At 29.5% G+C, this 26,662-nt stretch overlaps 2 protein-coding genes and 1 long non-coding RNA gene across 6 annotated transcripts in view; 2 read left to right on the forward strand and 1 right to left on the reverse strand.

Annotated features, from left to right (window-relative positions):
- LOC136978673 (putative leucine-rich repeat-containing protein DDB_G0290503) overlaps positions 1-14,889 on the reverse strand; it is an 85,981-nt gene extending 71,092 nt beyond the window's left edge. For 3 of the 4 annotated variants that reach the window (XM_067274410.1, XM_067274408.1, XM_067274412.1), the window contains exons 1-3: positions 14,794-14,889; positions 11,137-11,288; positions 3,591-3,702 (exon numbers count right to left, since the gene is read on the reverse strand). In XM_067274410.1, the coding sequence (XP_067130511.1) occupies positions 3,591-3,702; positions 11,137-11,197 (173 nt within the window). In that variant the 5' untranslated portion in view covers positions 11,198-11,288; positions 14,794-14,889. The other variant, XM_067274409.1, reaches the window with a different exon arrangement.
- A 2,619-nt stretch (positions 14,890-17,508) lies between these two features.
- On the forward strand, positions 17,509-17,884 carry LOC136978629 (uncharacterized). The gene is made up of 2 exons (XR_010881252.1): positions 17,509-17,634; positions 17,707-17,884. It is a non-coding gene; the product is annotated as an uncharacterized lncRNA (long non-coding RNA).
- Positions 17,885-19,260: 1,376 nt separating this feature from the next.
- Positions 19,261-22,114, forward strand: LOC136978631 (radial spoke head 1 homolog). Its single transcript, XM_067274371.1, has 5 exons — positions 19,261-19,385; positions 19,503-19,690; positions 20,939-21,158; positions 21,237-21,463; positions 21,659-22,114. The coding sequence occupies exons 2-5, from the start codon at positions 19,505-19,507 to the stop codon at positions 22,004-22,006; spliced, it is 981 nt and encodes a 326-aa protein (XP_067130472.1). The 5' UTR covers positions 19,261-19,385; positions 19,503-19,504; the 3' UTR covers positions 22,007-22,114.
- Positions 22,115-26,662: the final 4,548 nt, after the last annotated feature.

Consider the following 26,662-nt stretch of genomic DNA (forward strand, 5'->3'; position numbering starts at 1 on the left):
GGCATTTGGAATGTCAATGGAATCATGCTTGATGTTCCAAATCTCATTGTCAAACTTCTAGGCTTATGGAATGGCGGCACTGAATGTCTAACATTTACATTTTCGCATTGAAAACTTTGGCCGCAACCTTGCTATTGTCATTCTGACTAAATATAATTGTAAAGTACTATTTTTTTTTTTTTTAGTATTTTAGGAAACCGACTATAATTACGGTCGGTAAAACTTCCGTTAACCTAACGGGTACTTTACGCGGATTCGAGATTAGTTTGCCAGGCCTGGGCTTTTAAGCGTGCACCGAAAAATTAGTAATAACAACGATAAATATCAAGTCAAATCAAAAGTTCAAATATATTTAATTAGCAACTAGAACGTACTACGTACAAATATCAATAATTCCAAACAAAATTTATTAACGAAAATCAACAAGTCAACTCGACAATAAACTTAGCTTAACTTAATAGTAATTCCCCTTTGAAATTTGACAAATCAAATACTTAGCAACTATGAACAAAATCTCTTACTAATTAAACGTCTATCCGTCACCTCACTATACGAAGAAACTATTTCCTCAATCCTTTCGATATCGTCAAATCGTCAATCGAACTCCTCTTTAGCACCTTGGATCGTCCAATTATCAATCTGGACTTCTATCAGAAAATACTTCGCTTTCGAATCTACCTCGCTCTCACAGTCGCCTCGATTTGGAAAACACCTCTCCTTCTTCGGTTAACGTACAGGTTTTATACTGTGAGGTGACGTCACACTTGAGCTGGGTTACTCCTCTTATTTACATACTTAGTTGCTAACATTAACTTTGTTCTGGCAGCTTTAAGTTTCCGACAAAGCTTATAAACCGTTTACAAAATATTTATCATAATTTTCTGGGATGTTTAAGACGGTTTATCAAGTATTTCTCTACTAGTGATTGTGGGGACTCCCCCCCATTTTTTTTCTGCGGACTGTTACTTCCGCCGGGCAGCGCAAGTGCGCAAGATTTTTCCTACGGCGCTTATTTCTCCGTGAGTTGTTTTATCTTCATTTTTCATTACTAACAAGAGAGTGGTGGGGAACCTTCGTCCTAAATAAACATAAACCCCAAACAAAAGATAATAAAACAGAAATAATAATAAAATAAAAATAACATTCGGACTCAGTTCCTTACATAATGATTGGATTTTATTTAAAAATTTTCACCTTTCTATTAAAAATACTGAAGTATATTTGTTTATAACAACTAACACATCATATAAACAGTGAGTGAAAAATAGAATATCAAAAGAAATTAATCTCATATTTCATTCATGACTAGATTAGAAATTAAGTATTGACATTTTTTTTTTACTTCTTTGATGAGATAGAAAATTAAATTTTCTTTAATACTATGAAATACTGATATGATATGCCAAAAATACTAAATATAGGAAATATTACAGACAGGATATTAAAATACTACAAAATGCAAAATGTGAAGAAAGACTAATAACTATCACAGTAAACCATGAAAATACTGCCAGCATATCAGAATTTACTCCCCCAATTCTTGATTTGGAATGATCCGAGTTCTTTGCAAACCTATTTGTTTGCAAAGTACTTATTTCATTGTATTTACCAGATTCATTGCTTGGACTAGTTTTACTTGTATCTTCCAATTCACGTTTCTTTCCAGTAGATTCTCGACAAAGTGTGACAGTTCTGGTACACATATTCCTTTTTTAAACACCCTTGAAGTTTAGAATGCAAAAGATGGGCAATTTGAGAAAGGCAGAATCATTTTTCTCAAACAATGACCTCCCAACCTCATTATCTATGTTTCTCTGGTATCACAAATCCATTTTATGATTTCCTCACAGGAAACAGACTTTCTGTATCTGAACTTTGTAGTCTTTATTCCCATTAGCAATCCAAACTCACCATTTTTTTCTCACCTTGTCTTTAAAAAGTTTATTCATATGAGTATTGAGGTGTTATATTAAAGGAGTTATACTGCCTGGAATGTAGTAAATATTAGTATTTTGTTGTTTCATTGTGGCCTCTGTTTTTTCCGAAATGTGAGCTAGCCAAGTCTGTAACGAGTAAGCATTTCAGCTTATACTCTTCTATAAACATCTTTGCTGTCATTGTGTTACCTTTTGTTCCATACACAAGACAACCTTTTGGAAAGTTTCCTTTAGGGATTTTTTTTCAAATTTTGAAATAATAAACAGACAATTTCTAAACTTTCCTTGTTTTGGATTACACTATAGTAAGTCCAACAGAATAAGACAATTTTTTCTTTTCTAGTTGTCTTGCATTTAATTCTCCTACCTGCCTTAAAACTGAGGGAATAGTTGACTAGCAGATCAAACTGGAGCCAGAGTAGAGATTCATCAAAATTTGCAATGAGTTCATATTCTGGTATGTATTTCTTCATGTCATTTAAAAATGTTTGTACTATGTCAGATGCATTATCAGGTACTTTCTGTCTGGTGACTCAACATTTCACCAATTTATGCCTGCACAGAAATGAATCAACCACCCAAATGACACCTTAAATGTTGATGAATCAACATTTGAGTAATTTTGGAGAAATAATTTGCCATTTCATAACTAATACCACCACTAGCAGTTAACCTTTTGACCACATCTTTTTAATCCTCTTGACTAAGCTGAAGTGCTTACTCATTACATTCTATTTGATTTTTAGATACCTAGCAGCAGTTTTATAGGGAAGATGACAATTTTTTTACAGTTTAATACTCTACCTAGATGAAGTTAGCATGTTACTTTTTTTCATTAACCAGTCCTGTAGTGTTGATCTTGATGTCTAAAGTTTTCAAATAACTTTTAACACATTATTTGAGTTTTCATATGCTAAAGTAGCTTCTTTTTAAATGAACTCTATAATTTTCTTTTATCCATTTATGCATACAGAATTTCAAGTAAAATAGAGTAATTTTTAATAAAAATGTTTGACAAATATTGATGTTGACAGAATTCAAAACTCAGCCAATGAATTCCAATGCTCATTTTCCCACAGAAAAATATGGTATGTTGTAATGTAAGAGATAAAAATAAATATTGTTTTCTATTAAAACATGCAATTTTCACATATTATGGTATGCTGTTAAAAGTGGGATAATATAGTATATTGTTTATATAATGTATTTCTACTGTTATGTTTCCTCATACAGAGGGTGAAAAATCTTGTACTAAATAAATAAAAATAATAATTTATGATGTAAATCCATTATTTTGTATTATGTTTTACTAGTAGCCTGGGACGCCCCCTAGTGTGCATTCTAGGCATTCCGTGACAAATGACAGATATACAAACAGTGAAATCAATGGCTTATATAAGTCTTAGCAATTATAGATAATTGCTAATATATATTTTCAATAGAGATCCTATTTATGTGAAATGGATTATTTAAAGAAACTGATTTATGATGTTTCTTCCATCAACTTTGTATATATTTTTATTTAAGAAAATATTGTTTGTAAAAACAATATAAACAACTATTAGTTTCAATTTGAACATTATAATGTAAAAGTTATAGAAAAAAGAAAATAGCTGAAAAGAAATTGCTTTAAAACAATATTAATTCACTTACACAGGACACCAAGGTTTTGGTAAAGGTGTCTCTAATCCTTTTCTGGCTATCCAAAAGAGATGTTTTTCATTTAAAACATCAATTCCTAATTGCTGAGCATAAATTGTTACATCTGTAAAACATTATTTATTAATACAAAAGAATTAGTACAAAATTTCTGTTCTCTTTTATATTGTATAGAATATAATTATTTAAAACAATTTTTATATTCACTTCAAAAGTGACATAATATTCTTCAATATACTACATATAAAATTTAAACAACAACAAAAGCTTAAGATGACTAATTCTGCTGAATTATGAGAAACTTCTCCATTTAAAAAAATATTTAAGTTTAAAAAACATTAAGACATATTAGCACAAAGTTAAATGTGTGTGTGATGCCATCTGTTATGAGATTTTATTAAAAAAGTGATTTTTATATTATTAATTATTATTAAAAAAAGAGCAAAAGGCTTAATTTTAAGGGTAGAGATAAGTTTTTAAATTAATTGTAAATGCCAATAACAAATAAGATTTTCCTTAAGTCTAACTCCCCTATCTCCCACTCTCTTGACCTTTAACCACCAAAGTTTAATAGTATCAATGCCCCGTATACGGAAATAACTTGTTGAGTTTCAAAATTTTTGGTTCTTCCAAAATGTAATAAAATAGTTTCCTGAGATATAATGTAAAATAGACACTGAGACACATGCATACACAAAATTTTGTAAGGGTTTTTCTAATTTTTAAGTTCCTGAAGTGTCAAAACATCAAGAAATGCAAAAACCAGAAGGTGAAATTTGACTTATCACCATACTTTCCCTCTGTTATATTCTATAACAGCCAGGAAAGTAATAGTAAAAATAGTACAATGCATAACAATAAAAATAGTGTAACAAAAATAGAGAGAATTGTTCTTTCTATCAAAATATAGTTTGTCACAAAAGACGGGCTATTACAAAAATCCCTTTTAATTTTACATACAATAAAACTTCCATGTTACAAACGTCTATGTAGCAAATCTCTTTGTGAAATGAACTTTTGCATTGTACACTGCTCTTTCAACCAAAAATATAAGTAAAATTGTTTCTAAATAACAAAGTTACATTTACATATAACAATTTTTTTTTAATTTGCAAGAACTATTGATTATTAAAAGTCGATTACTCCAGTTTTTAAAACCATCATGTAATCTGCCCTCCACATGGCTACTGTTTGTAAAGAAGGGGAAAAGACATTATCTGTCAACAAAGGCATTGGACCTAAATGAATGAATGTTTTAGGGTTATAGTATTACAGTACTATACAGTATTTATGTATTAAATAAATTTAATACTGTATTATATAGTATTTCTTAGTAATACTGTAACTTATAGCTAACATGTTTTTATTGGAAAAAATTACTGTACTGTATAAATTACATTACATTGATTACTTTAAATCAAAAGCAATTTTATTTGACAATGTAATAGGATTAACAAATGGATAAATGGATTTTATTTATCACAACTAAATATTTCTGGATAAAGAATGTAATCAGTGAATAATCTTGTAAATAAACTTAAATGTTTTCCAATTTTTGCAATTTTATTTTCTTACAATTTGAGTTGAAGACATCATATATACTATTATCCTGTTAAACTTACAAAAATATTTTTATTGTTTTAAATACCATTAAAAATAAAAAAATTAGCAACAGTATTTAGTTATAAATTTAAATATTTTAGAATAAGCATAAATCTACTTTGATATAATGCCATTTTCAATATTAGTTACATTAATGAAGTAAACAATTTATTATTTGAAACAAATTTTTGCTTTTTTAATAAATGAAAAGTTATAAAATAATAAAGCAAAACTAAACAATATTCAGTATTTAACACACTTTACAATATAATTATAGTTTTTCAAATTTTACATAATTCACAGATTTGAAATACACCATTGAAAATAAAAAAATTAAGTAACATTTCATCTGAAATATTTTTAAAATGTTTTCATAATTAAATAGAAATTCTAAATTAGTATCTGTAGATGACTCTCAAATTAAAAAAAAATATATATTTTTTTTTGTTTAAATTCTTGGATGACTCCCAGAAATACAACCTGCTAATAATAAACTGAAATTTGTTGAGTACATAACAGGGTTACATATTAATAACATAATCAGATAGTGACTTCAACTTTAATGTAAAATTCCCTTAGAAATCTAAATTTTTTATAGAATTTTACTCTCCTCTTGGCTTTCAAATCCAGGCTTTCCATTTAAAACTTCCAATTTTAGTAAATTTTTTAAAATTTGAAATTAGCAACTTAGTTTTGTTTCAACTTTTTCATTTTGAAATTTTATGATATAAATGATTTAATTAAAGCAGTTTTTGGCATCTTTATTGTTTCTGAAATGTTACATTTAATACAGAAAAACCTGTATAAACCAGAATTGTGTGTTACCAAATTATTTTTTATGTTTTGCAAGTTTCCATTTTGAATAGGTTTTAGTATTTTATGTTTTTGTCTACACTAGATAAACGTCACAGTTATGTTCATTTTTTTTATAGTAAAATCACTTTTACATATGTAAAACATTTTATTACTAGACTTAATTCAAAGTGATTCTAAGATGAGAGTATTTGAATGCAAGAATTTAAAACTATTTAATCTGCAAAAAGTTCTTGTTTGCCAGAACAAGTTCTAGATATTTGAATACTTATCAAACATGATCCTTACAAACACACACAATAGTGAACAAGCCAATTTGAGTACCAAAACTAGTGCCTTGCTCTGCATCAGAAATTCTACTTGCATTTCAGTAATACAGAGACAAAGTTATTCTGTGTTCTGACTTATCAAAGAATTTTAATACTGTAATTAATTGTTAACTTCAATCTCTAATTATCAATATGTTAACCAACTTGTTTTCAATACTTGGTACTAGGATTGCAATATCGGACCAAAAGTTCAATACCGGTATTCGGTATCTTTTAGATCTTAATACTGGAATATCGGTTTTAATACCGGTAGTAGGAATTTTTAAAAAAAAGAAAGAAAACACAGGTGTTTTTTTGTTTTATTTGCCAGTTTTATTAGAGAGGTAAATATCACAAAAAATCATTTGTAACTTATAAATTATAACAGTATATAAAGAATCACAAAAAGTGAAAGAACAAGGAACATCTTATTTATTTAAATCACAAAAAAGCATAAATATCACTATTCAGTCTGTGGCATTATTACAAATTTTTGAAATGTGATCTTAAACAACATAATGCATCAATTGTACTGTCATTAAGCCTGGAACGTAATTTTGTGCAAAAATTACCAGCTGTCGGAAATGCCCTTTCAGCATCTATGCTAGTTGGTGGTACTGTTAGCAATGCACGATATACTTTTACCAAGTATTTACCTCTAAATCCCTCATCTTCAAATAAATCGATTTCTCGTCGGATGGTTTTGGATATAACTGATTTCTGTATTGTATTTTGGTTTGTTGAAATTTTTTTTAGTTATCGCTAATTCTAATTTTTGTTCAAGAGACAATTCCTTTTCACTGTCGACATTAGTGTCATCATCATCTTCGATAACTCTGCCGAATTCTTTTGAATGTGGATAGGTCAGTGGGTAAAAATTTTTAAGAAAATTTACTATAAACTTGATCAAATTTGAATTGGTTAGTCTCTTTTCTTCTTTTTTATTTTCATTTTTAAAATAATTATAATTATGTAAATACTGTAAGACATTTTCTATTTCGGTATGCCTTTCATCTGTGCAATTTTTCAATGTAATATATAATTCTTCAGATAGTGATGTGTGCTGTTCTTTCAGTGACTGCAACATGAAACTTATTGTCGCATTAGCTGTTAATAAATTAGAATCTCTCCAACATAATGCCTCCACAGCCAGTTTTATTGGAAGTAGAGCTGATACAGTTCTGGATATTAAGTCGAATTCACTATCGGAAAAATTAATTTGCAGGTTTAAGTCGATTATTGCTTTTTGGATTGGATTTTTCAGTTTCAAAAATCGTTCATCATTAGGAGTAAACTGTTCCAACGTGTTTTAGAATCTAATATTAACATATGTTCTGTTTTATTTTCAGTTAGTATATATTTTTGTAATAAGGCATTTTTTGTAGGGGAACGTTTAAATATCTTAACAATTTTTCGAACTTTATTAATTATAGGTAACAATTCTTGATGAGTTAATATTTCATCCTCATTAGCAATATCTTCTTCAACAATTACATTGTCATTATCTTCATTGTCAGTATCACCCCCACTCTCTTCAAAGTCGGAATCAGAATTTCTAATCCACAGTATTTGGGTTCTTCTGTTCTTTATTTTTTTGGTATAATACATCTATTACTCCTAATTGAATTCCATGAGCATAGCACAATTGCTGATTTGCACCAATCAACTTTCCAACTTTTTTCATAACCGTTGCTCCATCAGTCGTTATGGATACAATATCTTCTTTCAGGGATAATCCATGTTTCCCTAATTTAGATTTAAGCACTTTCACACATTTTTCGGCTGGCATACTTCTCGAGACATGTGTAAGTCCTATATTCCAATTTTTTTTTTTTTCAGAATGAATATTTATATTTGAATAGCATCTATTTCTTACACTTGTCCATTCATCAACTGTAAGACTAAATTTTTCACCATTTATTTTTAATTGGATTAACTCGTGTTTCAAAGAATTGCAAAGACTGTTACTGTAGTTTATAACAGTTCTTCTTATAGTATTAATCGATGTTGGTAGATTTTTAAAACCTCTGGCGGATAGTGATTTTATTAATTCAGTAGAAGTGCAAAACACTCGAAATGGCAAACCATCTAATGCTGTCATTTTATTTATAATTTCATCCAAATTATCTTTTTTTTCAAAATAATCTAAAATCCCTGATGGCTTGGGCTTAGAAACTGTGCTTAAATTTGTATCTTCATCGCAATTAGATTCTTTTCTCTTTAACAAATTTGTATCATGTTTCGTTTTTAAATGTGTATGGAGTCCGCTTGTACTTCCTCCATTCACTTTAATAACTCTTGAACATTTTTTACATTGTGCCACCATATTCTTTTCATCATATAAATAATGAAACCAAACCAAAGTATTATCAACAGATTTTTTATGATCTTTAAAGTTATTCTTATTCATTATTATGGATTTATTAATTATGAATATATAATAAATCTGAATATTTTGAACCCTAAAGTATGATATGCAAATACAATGTGAATAACAAACTCACCAATTTAAAAAATATATCAAAATTTTTCGAAATAGTACGTACTTTTTTCACAATTACAACCTTGTTTTCACAGATACGAATATCAGACTACGAATCCTGCGCGTGTGCAGTATCGCTCTGAGCTGTAATAGGACAGTTTTGGCCCGCCTCCTTAGGTGATTTACATATTGATCACCTCTCTAGACTGTACGATGCAACTTTGTATTCACAGTCTAATTCATTTCGCCTGTTATGGAGACATAAAAACAAACACGTATACTATTTTGCTATATTGGCAACTCCTAAACATATAGTGGAGACAATTTAAAAAATTTCTAGTAAATACCGAAAAAACGGTATTTAAACTTGTGAATACCGGTATTACAAAATTGTACAAATGACTCAAAATCCCGGTATTCGGTATCCCAGTATACCGGTATTGCAATCACTACTTGGTACTAGTTGGTTATTAACTACTCTATACGATCCAAATTGGCAGCATATTGTGTTACCTTATTCTTATTGTTTTAATGAATTATACTTTTAACTGTTTTTGCCCTGTTTGCACTAACAGGGCTTTTTTTTGGCAAGCCCATTATAGGTTTAGCCAGGTCCACAATGAAGTGGTGTGTAGCGAGGAACAGGGACCAACATATCCAATGAATGTCCCTCAAAAATTTCTGAGATTTTGATTTATCTGGATTTGATCCTGGTCTCCCAGAGAAGTGGGCTGTCACCTTAACCACATGGGCATCTGTGAATTATATTCATTGCTTATTATATATAATTCTTAAAAGTTTCAAGTATTCACTGTGGTTGAAATAAATGAATGCTTCTTTGTTATATTTCTAATGTATGCCATTACAAACCTCAAAAATGTTTTAGAGAAATAACTCCAATTATTATAATACCCAACTTATTTTTATTTTTTAACAAAAAAACGTTATGTAACTAGATTAGATTATATTCAAATGACAAAAAATTGAAAATGTCACTAAGAAATATTTATTGAAAAATTTTTTATGGTACCTTGAGGTTTCTTGATTTTCTAAATATTTAAATTTCTCTGAGAATTTTGTTTCTTCAGACTTTCTATTTGAATTAATGAGTTATGTAATCAGAAAAATTAGAATATAATCTTCTGTATTAAACCTTCTTCTGCAGTAAATTTATTAATTTTTATAGAAACAGACTGATAAAAAATTAACATTAAAAATTTTATCAAAATTATTAATACTTTTAATAGCTTATTAATCCCTTATGAATAAAAATAAATTTATTTATTTATCTATACTTTAAGAAATTTTTAGTAAATGTTTATTAGTGAAATTTCTATCACTAATAAATTTTTCTATCATTCAAATGATAGAAAAATTGAATTCTATCATTTGAATTCAATCTAATCTACTTACATAACTGTTTTTGTTATACACTGATACCTCAGTTTTCGTTGACTTCGGTTATTGTCAGTTTCGATTTTTGTCAATTTTTTCTGTGAGAAATCTGTCTCAGTTTTCGTCAGCATGCCCACATGACCTCACTGCTAATTTTGCTAAAACAAAGGGCGACCCACACGTTTTCCTATCAGTGTGGTGTTGTTTCTCATTGTGTAAGCATTACCCCACACAGCTAGCCAAACAATTCCTTTGCTTTCCTTTCCTATTAGCTCCATCATGGGACCAAAGAAAGTTTCCAGAGCAAGCAGCCCTTTGAAGAAGAAGGCCAGGAACATAATTGAGTTGAAGGAAATCATTGAAAAATACAAGAGTGGTATTAAGATTGCTGAAATCGGCTGTATGTACAGGAAGTCGCCATCCACAATAAGTTCCATTGTGGCGAAAAAAGAAACAATAAAGGAGGCTAATGTAGTGAAAAGCGTAAATGTGCTAATGAAATAGAGATCACAAACAATTGAAGATGTTGAACAGTTATTAATTTGGATCAATCAAAACCAGTTAAATGACGATTCTGTTTCAAAGGCTATCATATTAGTCTTTTATATTCATTTTATATTAATTTGTTATTGTATTAGTATTAAACCCTATATTTATTCTCTATAAAATGTGTTTTTGGTATGAAGTTTGGAGTGTCTAGAACAAATTAATTGAATTTACATTGATTCATATGGAAATGATTGCCTCGGTTTTCATCGGTTTCGAATTTCACCGATTGTTTTCAGACAGAATATCGACAAAACCCGAGGTACCACTGTATATACTTAAATACATACATAATTAAATAGATAATTATACTTAAATATACATAATTAAATATATAATTATACTTAAATATACATAATTAAATATATATTTAAGTATAATTAAATACATATACCTTCATCTGAAATATCTGTAACTGTTTCAGTAACTTCTTTTAAAATTTTCTGAACAGCCATGAGATTAAAAATGCATCAATCATATAATATTCCTTTGGTTTTTTAACTCGTGCAGCTTCATTTTCAAAATCTTCATTAAACATTGATTTTTCTAAAACAAATATATGATAAATTATTATGCAAGTAAATGAAAATATTTTAATACAATAATATTAGCATATTTAAAAAACAAAGGTATTAAAATTTTAAAATGTTTCTATGTAACTTTGTAACAATGAAACATATTTTAATTAAAATAAATTATCAAAATTACTGATAATTCTTTAATTAAAATATTGAAAAAAAAAGCTATGTTCTTAATATTGTGATTTTATTTTTATTCTATTGTTTAAATAAATAAATTTTTCTATATTTATGCATTACAAGGATGTGACAATGGAAGAGTTGAGTGGCAAAATAAATTAAGAACAGAATCTCATTGGAGATAAAAATAAGATAAAGGAATATATACATATGAAAGGTTGAAAGTGGTAAAACAGGAGTACAGCTTGTACAGCTTGTTTCATGAATTTTGGCCAGGCTATAAAAATGCACTGTAGCAGTCTATTTGCTTAGTGAAGGGAATGGATGGTTTGACAAGGTGCTTTATCAAAAAGGGACTCTAGAACTTTAAAATTATAGGCAACGTTGAAAAAAAATACAGTACATAAATGCATAATGATCAATAAGTTAGAGATCTGAAAAACATAAATCACATCTAACAAGCAATTATTTATTGTCACATTGTCACAATGCTGGGCTGCAATTTTCAATCGTATTTTTAATAATTTTTAAATTTAAAATATATGCTCTCCACCTCAAGTTAGTAATGCCCCTGTACATCATACTTTTCCATTAGCAATAGAGTCATGCCAGTCATTTATCTAACTCCTTTCAGGGAAAAATTTTTGAATTAAAATAACATGACTTTCAGTTTGCATCAAATGTTCGTATATAGTTAATCAGGGCATTTTGCCAAGGTTTCCATATCTGGTCTCATCTTTCATCTATTTAACTCCATTCTCAAGATTAAGGAAGGACAGACAGTCAAAGAGACAGATGACAGTGTACATTTACTAGAGCATTTCACTGATGTTTCTTTATATACTTTGGATATTAATGGAGTTGTTTAAAACAAATAGTTTACTATTTGTTTTAAACAACTCCATTAATATCCAAAGTATATAAAGAAACATCATTGAAATGCTCTAATCAGATAGAATAAGAAAGTGTTTTCTTTTAACTACCATAAAAAAAAAAGCCAAGAATACTAGTGAAAAGACAGATTACAAACTAAAAATTAAAAAGCCAAGAACAATGATAAGTAAAGTAGATAAGTTTAATGATAGTTGTTAAAATGTGTAAAAATGTAGGTATGTGATAGAAAGGTATGAGCTACACTAAAGAACATTGTAACGAGAAACAGATTGTTTTTATACTCAATTGATGGTCAAAGTAAACATGACTGAATACATTACTATTTATGATTATAATGATACATTCATACTCGAAGAATAGTTCAGAAGAACCATAAAGATTGTCATATAGAATTGGCTAAAACATACAGAAATAGATTATAAAATAGAAAAAGAAATGATAATGATTCTTATTTGTTATTATTAATCATAATAACAAATAAGAAAATAAAAAACATTTTAAAATTTTAATAATTGAGGCAGAGCGTTAGCCAAATCTGTAAGCTTCATAGAAGAATGTGGCTTACAGAATTGGGCTCGTTCTCAAAATCTGATTGATTGATTTTGATTAAACTTTGTCATTTTCCATTAATTGCAATGAGGAATCCAAAAATGTAATAAAAAATGGGAATCCATGACTTTGTTCTCGAGATATAATGTCATAGCACAAGCGTGTGTGACAAAGCAATATTGCACGAATCACACAACTTTGTCGGGTGATGTTCTGCAGTCACTAGTATATCTTCTATGGATTTATAGAACTGAGTTCATTCTCAAAGTTTAATGGGCTAATTTTGATAAAACTTTGCCATTTTCTATTAATTGCAATGAGGGTCCATTTAACTCTCTAATCTCTGAAAACTAACTCCATCTCTGTTGCTAATGACTAAATTGTTTTTACCCTTCAGGCTACAAGGGGAACTTGTATACTAAAACTAGTCTATCAACTTTTCAATTATCCAATTTTGTTTTTAATGAATAAAGCTGATTTTGGCCAATTTCATGTTTAAAGAGTTAAATGTAAAAAATAGGAATCCAAGACTTTATTTTCAATATACAGAAGAGTTAAAGTGAATTTGCATGCTCTCCAATGCATCTGAGTGCACTAACAGAATTTAGGTCTAAGGATCAAAAATAAAAACACCATTGCATGCGCCTAATGGAAAATACACACAAAAAAGGAAAGAAACACAAGAACAAAGTAATCGACGAAGATTGCTTTCTTCTTGGATCATTTCTCCATGTCAGCAGGTATGAGGATAGCCTCTTTCATTGTGGCAAGTGGAAACATTGCTTCTTTCTTTCCGGTTCCATCTCAATTGTCCTACCTAGTTACTTTGTCTAATCTTTTTGTCCTAGTCATTGATTAAAAATTAACAAATACTTTTGTTTTTTATCATATTTTTATCACAGTTAATTAAATACTCTGATGATGAGATTTTTGAATCCTTAATAAAAAAATTTATTAAATATTTTGTTATAAAATGACAGTTTTAATTTTTATCATCCATATTTATTAACTTAGGCTTGAAGAACAATATATTGCTTTAATGTAAACAAGCTGTTTTTACTATTTTAAAATCTATATTAACTGTTTCTTGAATTAGAAGATCTCACATTTTCAAAAAAAAAAAAAAATGAAAAACTGAGTGAGATTCTTTAGGTAAGTATAACAGAATAAAAGGTTAAAAAAAATTGTTTTAAATAATAAAACACACTGATACAGTTATCTGTTAATTTTCTAAGTGATTTTGTTATCCCTAGTTTTTTTTTTTCCTTTCAGTTTCCAGTACATTATCAATAACTTTTAAGAAAAACAGTTGTTTCTACTGCTTATTGTGGAGAAAGGCAGAGAGTTATTTTTCTATATTCTAAAAATATTGTATAAGTATGCGACACATGTATCAAAATTCGCATTAATAAGCAACTAAGAAATTTATAAATTATAAAAATCGGAAGATAATTAAGAAAAAATCGCATTGATATCAGCCGTTTCATATCTTATTTATAAATGTAAAACGCTAAATTATTCTAAATATTTAGTTGAATCACTAACTATTCTCCTCAGATGTAACAGTACGGTGTGTCTAAATCACAGTTAATTTACTACACTGGATGTTCGGATAACGAACACGGTCTTGGAACGGATTATGTTCGTTAACCGATTACCCACTGTATAGTAAACTTGCTTAAATGTTCAGTTTCAAAATATAAACAATGATTAAATAATTCTAAAAATATTTATTTTGAAAAATAAAGTTATTTTTACTTACTCTTCATTTAAATTTGATACAATCAGTATTATTTACAAATTTACGTCATTATTAGAATTAATAAGGAAAATTAGTGAATAGTAAAGATTCTATTAAAAGAAAAACAATCACAATCATAGGTTGAGTAATACTAATAACTCTTGCCAACCTTTCGCTTCGGATATTTTCGTGAAGTAAACACTCATCACTTCGCCTCGCAAAATTCGAACTTCGCCCCCTATCGGTTGGTAAATTTATTTTAAAATAAAAAATAATTAAATTTACAGTTTAACTAAATATTAATATATTCAATTGATAAAGCGCAGAAATTTTATATCTTTTTTCAAAATTAAAAGTAATACAGAATAATAAAATTTTATCATTTTATTATTGATTTTTATATAAAAATATATATACTGTATAAAGATAATATCCGTAGTCAGGGGCACCCGTACATTGGGGCACTTGAGGTACAGTACGTGCCCCTTTTTCGTCTCGGTTGCCCTTTTCATAATCCCCAAGAGGTACCTAAACAACGGAAAATTCTGATTATTCTGCTAATATTTAAAAAAAAAAAAAACAAAACTAATGAACGGTATTTGTCCAATGACCATGCAACTTTGTCATGTGGTGACCAATACCTCATTCCGACTCTGTCCATTCCTTGTTTTCGAGGTCAAGTTAGCTCCAAGTGCAACGAGCGTCACCTTGTGGAAATGCTGATTCGACGTTGAATCTTAGAGTTAGAAGCTCTTTGCGTAATGCACGATGTCTTTTTTTTTATAGCTTGTGTTCATTTTTTTTCATAGTCTACGGCCGCCGCTACGTAGTCTCGATCTTGTTCTTAGTTCATGCTATTAATAAATAACATTTGCTTATTCTACTTGATTAGGTCATCTCACTGATGTTCCTTTATACATTTTGGATATTAACCACTCGACAACCAGTCCATATCTATAAAGAGGTAAAACAATTATGGCCTTAACAGATTACTTAATACAAAAAGATGTAGTTTAAATGGTATCAGGGTCATCGAGAGCTTGTATGGAGTCCGGCGATAGAACGAACTCCTTTAGTTATCTGCATTTTTTAAACAAATGAAATACGTAGAATGTTTCTTTATTAAGAAAAGAAGTCTTAAAGACTTTTATTTTCTTAGTTAAAAATAACATTAATTTTATACGGGTAGGAACTTCTTCGATTTCCTATGTTTTCTCCGAGCCGGGAAATAAATCTTCAGCTCTCTCTCGACCGCTATGAATGAGAATGTTCAATTGAGAAAAGGCCGATAAAGAAGAACGAGTCAGATTAGCAAATTTTTGAATAAGTCATGAATTGTTAAAAACAATTAGTTTTAATTGGATGTATAAAATAATAAAAACATTTTACACAATTATATATTATTTCTGCACTGCATTAAAAGGATTAGAAAAGATTTATCTCATTGGTTTATTCTTAAGCACCAGAACTTCATAAGTCACCAGTTTCCATTATTGGAAATATTATTATAGTATATTGTTGGCATAGAAATCATATGTATAATTATAATTGATAGAAAAGGATAAGAAAGCAAAGGATTAAAATAATTTTTTGTATACATCTGTTCCGGTACTAGAACAATGAAAGTTAAAAAAAATAATAATACAGTATAGCATATTCAATATCCGGTTTATTAGCAATATTTACATAACGTTATCCAAGATTTCATTATGGTTATTAATTTAATGTAAATCAGCAAGAATGTTGTTCCAATTAGTGTTCGGTTTAAAGTGATTATCATATTCTTTTTGATAGTGGATTCCTTTGTTTTGGAACTCTTGTCAAAAATATTCGAAGTTGAGAAATATCGTTGGATAAGCATTGGAAGTCAAGTCCATTTCTCTCATTTTATTTCCGTTAGTTGTCATTTTATATGATGTTTAAAAGATTTTACTACCAACCTTTCCTCGAAATGTGCATCAGATGTTAGAATTCTGTTAAACAATTTATTTATTTAGGCTATTATTTTGAGAATATTAAAAATGCCGATAGTAAAATTGGGAGGCGATTAAAGCATTACCTTCTGCTTTGGGAGGTCAGTTTGTTTGTTTGTTTTATTAGTTACGGCAACACAACACTTGGGTGATCAGCCTAAGGGGATGTCTTCTGCGAGGTTTTTTAAGGGTAACTGGCCCCTATTTAGGTGCTAAAATGCGAATAACTACAATTTTGGATGTTTTTAATTCTTCTACTATCATGCGAGAAGTGATTCATCATTTTTACCAATTTGCCACAGCGGTGATGTCGTGTGTTCGACTTGTTGTGTGACGTCACCGTCCTCTATGGATTACCTCCCTCCCTTCACGAAATCTGGCATATCATCAAAAGACGTTCGCTCGACTTAACGTCTCTTTACTATAAGCTTTTTACACCGTTTTCAAAGTTTTTTCTAGCTGATAAACCTGGTCGGCAGGGTTAGGGTGGCAGGCCACCGCTCTGGAGAACTCAGAATCTAATTTGAACGGGTCAAAAACCCCAAGAATTTTTCAGGAGTGATCCGTCTGGATATGTCGAGTACCGTCCCTCACTACCCGACTGCCCCATTGTGGTCGAACCCATAATGGGCTTTAAAAAAAAAAGCCATACATAGTGCCCACATAGCGTAAAAAGTTTTTAAAAGCTGATAAATCGGCTTTAAAACAAAATTGATCGAAATACATTGCTTTTCTTGAAAATCCAACATACTGAAAAAACAAATTTCACAAAATAGTAACAACTCGAGATGAGATAACTGTTGACAATGCAAACTATTCACACACTTTGACAGCGGTTACGAGAACAGTTCAGACGGAAATGACTAGCGCCATTAGTATTGCCATAAAAATTCAACTTCGGAACTCATACGAGGGCTGTTCGGAAAGTTCGCGGCCTTGCCTATATGCGGCGCTGCGATCAATTTAATTTTTGGCGGGAATTATTCAGACATCTTTGCTAAAGATACAATACCAATTTCCGCTTGATTTGTCGTAAAGTTTTGCCACGACCGCTTAGCAGATAGTTAGTGTGCAAGTGCTTTGTCAAAAATGGAGAAGACGGAGACTAGTGCGGTCATAAAATACCTGACGAAAAAAGGGTTGACCCCATCTCAAATCAAAGCTGACATGGATGAAGTTTTGGGAGAGTCTGCTCCTTCGTACATCACTGTGAAAAAATGGACAGCCCTTTTTAAATCTGGCAGAGAGAGTGTGGAAGATGACCCTCGCAGCGGACGGCCGTCAACTGCTGTCACTGAAGAAAATATCGACAAAGTTCACGATTTTGTGTTAGCAGATCGCCGTTTGAAAACGCATGAGATAGCTGAGACAACAGGCATCTCTGTCGATCGAGTGCACCACATCTTAACCGAAAATTTGGGTATGACGAAGGTCTCAGCAAGGTTGTTGCCGCAATTGCTGACCGCCGAGCAAAATTGTGTTCGCACTTTGATGTCAAAGGAGTGTTTGGACTTCTACCAGAAAAATCCACAGGATTTCTTGCATTGGTTTGTGACTACTGATGAAATGTAGATCCATTACTACACTCCTGAAACTAAGGAACAGTCGAAGCAGTGGAAACACCACAGTTCGCCACTACCAAAGAAGGCAAAGACAGTTCCATCAGCGGGGAAAGTGATAGCTTCGGTTTTTTGGGATGCTAAAGGCATCATCTTTATTGACTACCTAGAAAGAGGAAAGACCATCAATGCTGTCTACTACTGTGAACTTTTGGAAAAACTGAAGAAAGAAATCGAAGAAAAGAGGCAACACTTGAAGAAAAAGGGTTCCGTTCCACCACGATAATGCACCTGCATATTCCGCCAGAATCTCCGAACAAAAGATAAACGAACTTCGCTTCCAATTAGTTCCACATCCACCGTACTCACCTCATTTGGCCCCCAGTGACTTCCACCTTTTTCCAAACGTAAAAAAAAAATTTGGCTGGAAAGAGATTCCACTCAAATGACGAAGTCATCTCGGAAGTGAATGAGTATTTTGCACACCTTGACAAATCGACCTATTGTGATGGCATAAAAAAGCTAGAACATCGCTGGAATAAGTGCATTGCTAATAAAGGAAACTATATTGAAAAATAAAAAAAGTTTTAACATTATTTTGTTTGTTGTTCTATTTCAGGCCGCGAACTTTCCGAACAGCCTTCGTATATCGTGTATATGATAGGTTAAGGTCTCCTAGACTACGTGGTTTTAGGGAGAAGGGTCACTTGTCTAGCCACAAAATGTTACCAGAACGGTGAAGGGGTAAAAATGTGCAAACATTGGACTGCGTGATTTATGAATGTTCTCATATATGTAAAGAATACCATAATGCTGTAAATATGTGATGAATAAATAAAATTTTTCGATAGAATGAACATAAATAGAATTTTCTTCAAATGTATAAAGAGTATTTTTATATGATAATAATTTGTATTGTGAGTTATTGCAAGTGAAAATATTCAAATAAATAAATAATGAAAAGTATTTTTAAGAAAATATATTAATTTTATTGTAATACGGATGACTTGAAATAAAAATTTCTAAAACATTTTTTATCGATTAATTTAATTTCGAATATTTGAAAATTTAATCGAGTTAGTATAAAATTCGAATTTAAATAATAAAGAATGCACATATTTGGAAAACATTTGTAAAAAGAATTTCGAATATTTGATTAGTTTTTAACAGATTTTAGCATATTTTCCGTTACAAAAGAGTTTTTATTAAATTTGACAAATTTATTCTAAGTGTCGCTGAATTACGAGGTAGTAAGCATTGATTTGATACAATTTATAAATTAAGAGCATTATTTCTATTCCTCATAATTATTTTGTAATACAGCAATTAAATTATTTATTATTTAGCAATGGAGGAAAGTAGAGTAGAAGGAGAATCAGATAAATCATATTCCACAGAATCTCTCGAATCCCTGGAATATGATGAAATGAATGAAATGGAATCTGAAGAAGATGAATTCATATTCACAGAATCAGATGAATTCATATTCACAGAAGAAGATATCGAAAAAGAAATTCCTTTCTGTGAATTAAAGGTATAATACAACTTTATGTATGAAAACTTGGGGCTGTCCGTAAATTACGTAACGCAGATATGGGTGAGTAATGGGTATGCAGGTAATTGTTACAATACGTTACAAAAGAATGCGATATTACCTAACACTAGTGTTTTTAAATTGATTAGTATCGTTTGTAAAATAATAGGGATAAAGGTTTGTTTCCGAAAATTTGTTCTAGCGGGTGGTGATTGTTCTGTCGTACCACTGTATTTGATATATGATAGCATTGAGAAATTAATAATTAACTGCGATACTTGTATAAGTATACACAGATATCACAGGTATATTTAATATATATATATATATATATAATATTGTATAAAATATAAAGTATATACTGTATATACTTACTGTATATTTTATATAATGTATGTGCAATGCCCGTTTTTATAGTTTGTGTCTCCCCTTTTTTATAGTCTGCGGGCTCTGCTGCCCCAAGATTTATACATTTTTGGACTCAGGAGATCTTGAAACATGGAAAAATGCAAAAAATTCGGGGGTAATTTCTGTATGTATGGATGTTAGTGTGTGTGGCACTATTTTGTTTAACCTCTTTGAAGTTTAAGAACTCCTGTGCTTTTTGTCTAAATTTTCTGAAGTTTTATAGGATGTTTATTAGGAGGATTGATGCTATCAATTTTGGTGATTAAAGGTCGAGGGGTGGGGAAATAAAGGGAATCGTGTGTACCTTCAGTAGGGTCAGACTTAATGATGATTTTACTCGTTATTGGCATTTTCAATTTTTCATAAAACCTATACTTATTCTCAAAATTAAGGTTTTGGTCATTTTATAATGATTAAAAATATAAAAGGATTTTAAATAAAATATTATAACAGATGGCGCCATCAAATGTTATTGTGAAAGTAAAGCAACTCTTTGCTGAATTTTTTGTTTCTGAAATGTTGCGTACTGAACATTATGCAACAATTCAGAAACAAAAAATGACATAAACAGTACTGTTTATGTCACTTTTGTACGTTATACATCTGCTTTATACATTATACGTGTAATTAATAAAATAATGTAAAGTTCAGTATCCTTAGTACAATTAAGATGGTTGATCGTGGATATGTATTGCATAATTTTGGGTTTTAGCGATGGCATTACGAAGCATTACAGATGTGGAATGGTAATTGAAAGATATAAAATTAGAATTTCGTAATTTATGGATGATTCCTTGGTAATATTTTGAAAAAAAAGGTGATTTACTAAAAATCATTTAGAACTATTTTGGAGAACGTAACGATAAAGGGGAAAGACACGGATTTGGAAAAGCAATTTATCCTAATGGAGATGTTTACGAAGGATGTTATAGTTATAACAGAAAACATGGTGATGGCAGATATATTTATCACAACGGAGCAGAATATAAAGGTACATGGCGAGATGGAGAAAAGGATGGTTCGGGAACCCTACGTTATCCAGATAAAAGTGTTTATAATGGTAGATATTAATCAAAAATCACAGTATTAAAATATTTAATCATACTAATGGATATGAATTTTTTTTTTTAACTTGAAGGCCAGTTTTATAGAAATAACAGACACGGTTCTGGACATTATTATTATACAAATGGAGACGTATATATCGGAGAATGGCAATATGATCTGCGACATGGTTATGGTTCTTATAGATATAGTAGAACAGGCGCACAGTTTCTCGGCAATTGGATAAAAGATCGAATGTCAGGATCAGGAGAATTGATTATGGGAAACTTTATATTCGTCGGAATATTTAAAGATTGCCAAGTAAATAGTCTTCTATAATAGAATATTAAGTGCTAATTTTATTTATGTAATATAAATTTATATCAGGCTAATCATTAAAATTTAAATTACAGATATTTAGTATTAAAATTGTCAAGCACACACAGTATAATTATTTTACGTAAACTTAAAATATATTGTGTGTAAATAAGTAACAAATTTGAATGTTATTTTCAGCCTGTAAAAGGAAGATTTTTATTTGAGAGTAAAACAGAACAATATGGTGAATTTATATCAAAAAAAGATCGTAAATCAGATCTAGTATGGAAAGGGGGGAAAGTACAAAAAGCTGCCCTTAAAGGGGGAATCGCAGATATTGTTAAATTTGACGAAAAAGAATATTTATTGGCTGCAGAAAAGGAAGATGATACGCTTGAACCAACAGTTTCAGTTGATGCGTTGCCTACAAAAAAATCTATTATTGATAGAGATTTAAAGGAAGAAAACACTGAAAGATTTTCTACAAATATATCTCAAGCCGAAAACATCACAGGATTAACAGAAGAAGAGGAAACACCAAAATAGTACTTTTAATTTCACTAAAATTTTTTAGTTTTACTCCATTTTGATAGGAATAAAATCTACTAATTTAACATTTTCTAATTATAAGTTCATATCTTGTAAAATATTAAATAAAACTATAATAAAATTATTGATTTAATTATTTTTTTTAGTTCATTTATGTGTGTAAAGATTAATTAACAAATTAAATAATAAAAAAATATTTACCTGTTAAGCGAAAGGTATTTAGAATATTACGCGATTAATAATTTAAACATTTTCTGTATTCATATAATCATTACTTAATCTGTTATTTTATGCTTCATTTTACTATGGATTTTAAGTCTGTAGATGAGATAAAGAAATTACAAAAAAATATTTTGTAATTTTTAAAATGCTAATATGGAAATAAAAATTTATATACTGAGAAATTCCATTAAATTATTTTGAAAAATTAACAGTAAAAATAGAAGTATGTCTATATTAATGTGTAATTTAATCAAAATTTAATATCAATTTTTATTAGCTTATATGAATATATAGCTATAAGTTATATTGATTTATTTCTTATAAATAGCCCAGGGAAAATTACATAGAAGAAAACATTAAAATCATATGACAGAAAATTGATACGAAAGTGCACTTAAAATATTTTTAATGATATTCCTGGAATGTAAAGGGTACGTTTGTATCTTCCTGTAACAAAAAACAATTTAAACAAAACATTTGAAGTTTCTAACGGCAACTTTATAAAAATGTTTGCTTAAATTTTCTTTTATTTATTATGTTGTATTAAAATGTTTTCTGTATCAATAATTTATGTTATGACCTAGATTTACTCTCTAGCAAATTTTATTTGTGAAAAATATATGCCATATAAATTGAAGAAAAAGTTACAAAAATTACATATTATTTCAGTAAATTCGTATTTATTAACTTGTCTTTGATGTTTATGTTTTAGATTATATGCAACGTAAATAAATATTTTCTACAAGAATAATTGTCTAAAGACTGATGCAAAAACTCATACATAATTTATATGCTTTATACTTATAATTTATGTATTTTATTAAAATTATCGAAATTTAATTTTTTTTAATTGATTTATAAATTTTTTATAAAAATAGAAACTGCGAATATGGAAATTCAGACACTCATGAAACATTTAAAAACAGCAAATTAATTACAAACGTTTCGGCCATTTTTAAAGACATCTTCAGGTAGAATATAAAATCGAACTTAGCGAAAATATTCGTAACAGATAATTTTTCGAACATAAAATGCCGGTTGGTTTAAATTAAAAATTAAACTAATAAAATAAAATTACAAATAAATAAGTAGATAAATAATAATAAAAATAAACAACGTAAATAAATTTTAAAAAATCCGTTATATTCTATTTTCGCTAAGTTCGATTTTGTATTATAAGTTCTATTTGACGAGTGTCTGAATAAATTTTTGATTTTCCATTTTTATAAATCGACATTTCTCAAAGGCAGAATAAAGATTTATAAAAATGTAAAATTGAAAAAATATATTTAGTTAGATTAAAAATATATTGCGAACGAAGATCTGAATTTATTAAAATTTATTAATATAATGAAGATTTAGAATAAACTAAGGAATTGAAGCCTTCGGGGACGTATAGTGCTAAACCCTCAGAATCACGTTTCTAAGGTAATTGAATTTGAATGTTTGAAAAAAAATCCCAAAACGATGAGATGGCAGCCACATTCTACAGACAATGTTCGGAGAGCAAAAATATTAACACACCAGTATTCATATGATTTTAGGACTTTTTCGAACATTCAAACTCAGTTACCCCGTTTGCTCTTTCAGTTACCCCATGCCAAATTCTCCCGTTTGCTCTCATCGTTATGGTCATATCGCACTTAACGAGAGTGAGGAACATCATCACCTCTTCTCACCACATTCTCGCTCGCTCGCACATCGCTCGGCAAATTCGTTCGTTCGCGTCTGCATAGTCGCACCCTTATATCTAATCATGTTCCTCATGAATTCGGCCAGATTTACAATAGAGAAGCCGAGTTTTCTAACAAAAACTTAGCTGTAACATAATCAAAAACGTTTAATAATTAATAATTCAATAAAATTAGTTTAATTAGAATTATTCACTTATTTTTAATGTTGCTACTACTTACTTAATGCTGGGTATCCATCGATTTTGATCACAATGCCACTCTGGGTCACTACCATATGGGCAAATGGCGAGGGTAAAAAATTTTCACAAATTTATACAAACTTTTCAGGTGTATTACTTTTATAAATATTTTTAAATGTTTATTTATATTACACGGAGAGAGTTGAATATTAATTAACGGAGCAAGGTCTATTCTTGCTCCGTCAATTAACTGATGACAACACTAGATGTGTCAAGTTAATTTTATGATTGTATCTATTTCTATTTATAATAATTTTTCTATTTACCAGTTTAATTCGAGAAACTTATTCTAAATTTACAATTTAATGTTTCTGTTACGGATGTTTGGAAGAAAAACACCCAGCAGAAAACTGTTTAGTTTTATTCGTTACACATTATGCTTAATGTTAATGGAGCAAAGAAGTCAAATGGCACCACACAGTATTAAAAATAATTTTGACATCAATACGAAACAATTTCCGAATGTTTAATACTTCTCCTGGCAACATTTTCTCCTTTTTTTAAATTAAAAAAGGAAAAAAATGGATAAACAAAATATGCTTTTTTTCAGAAATAAAGTCACAATAACTGAAATTTAAAACTGAAGTAAATACATAAATTTGCTTCTCAATATGTTTCAATAATAGTTATCTTATTAGGACAATAAATTAAGACGATAAAAATAATTAGAAAAATATATATCTGTGCCAAAATAGTAGAATACACTTTGTGATAGTTTGTGGCAACTATGTTCTTACTGACTTATTATTTGCATACAATAAAGTGAAACTTGAATCCCTAAGTGTTTGATGATCAATATCAAAGCGAATTTAAACCATCCGATTGTTCGGAAACCGATTTGTTCTTAAACCGATACAAATTTTTCCATAAGAAACAATTTAAATGGATTAATCCATTCCCTACCCCTAAAACAAAGCCTTTTTTTACTTTTTAGCAGCATTTCATGCATAAAAATATCTACAAATGCAATATAATATAATATTATTTATATCTATATCCATTTTCAATACATATTAAAAGCAGTATGTTTCATCACTGCCAACCGAAACCAAAATTAAACTTTACAAAAAGTATTATAAATGGAGTCAACTCTGATTACCTGGATGAAATATAACTAAATCAATCTAGACAGACAACAAGTACAATACTTAATCCACACTTTCCGAAATATTATGTTTCAGTTGATTTGATTTAATTTTAATTTTAATTAATTAATTAATTTTGATTTTATTTTTAATTTTAGTTTCTCTTTCATTTTTGGTATAAAAACCAGAGTTTTAATTATTTTATTACTTTTAATTTTAATTAACTGGCTACCTAGTATTAATTAATAAATATTATATTAAACATTAATATTATAATATATATTAATAAATTTGTTATTTAATTTGAGTAAAACACCTTTAAATACGAATTATTACATGTCATTTATATTATGCAAATGTCAATTAACATGGCTTTTATTAATTAATTTTATTTAAATTGAATTGATTTGTGTACCGAAAACTGGAAGTAGTATCTTACTCACATGTGCATTGAAATCAAATTTGAATAACTACGTCATCTATGGCTCGTTTTGTGACGTCTAATGACATGAAGTGAATCTCGGCACCATTGTTGAATTAGTAGTCCTGTCGTTGATTGGTCGGGCCGTCGACTTTCTTTAACATAGGAAGTATAGGAAGTTGACCATTGGTGGCAGGTTCTACTAAGTAGCTTGTTCGAAAACCGAGTTATCGTACGGCAACCGGAGCAAATACGGCGTTCAAAATTTTGTTCTTAAACAGGAGCGTTCTTAACTCGAGGTTTGACTGTACTTAACTTAGATATAAGCATTTTATAGCTTAAACTTACAGCAGTAAGAACTAATTAACTGAAATGTTTAGTAACTAGAACAATTTCTAATCACTTAAGCCTATTTTATATTCTACAAAACAAGAGCATTGTTTGTTCAAAGTATGAGTAACTTGCATTTAACCCGATAGAAAATAGATTGTTGGAAAATGAGCATTAATTTTCTAGATTAACTTATTTCAGCAAATTTTTTTTGAACAAAATCAAATTGCAAGTTTCAATTAAATCGCGAATTGACTTGTTCCATGTACAGGGTTAGCGAGAAATAAGTTTTCCACTTCAGAGAGCTCTGGAGTGCGTTCTACTGCTCGAAATGACACAAAATTTGGACTACAGATAATTCAAATAATACGCTTGGCATTTCTTAAATAAAAAAATAATACAAAAATCCATCAATACGTAGTGCTAGAGAACACAGAAATATTGAATATGCGTGCACATATAAATGTTGAATATGTAGCACTAAAACTGCTCAATGTGTCCTCCTACATTTTGAACGATGTGCTTTAATTGCAAAACCATACCAAGACAGCATTTCACAGATGCACGGGTAATCAGCCGTTATTTTCCTACAGCATGGTCTCCTCGCTCGCCGGATATCATCCCTTGCGACTTTTGGTTGTGGGGTTTCCTGAAGGACAACG

Source organism: Centruroides vittatus, unplaced genomic scaffold, assembly GCF_030686945.1.
Source record: "Centruroides vittatus isolate TY-2023 unplaced genomic scaffold, ASM3068694v2 contig_549, whole genome shotgun sequence".
NCBI lineage: Eukaryota > Metazoa > Arthropoda > Arachnida > Scorpiones > Buthidae > Centruroides > Centruroides vittatus.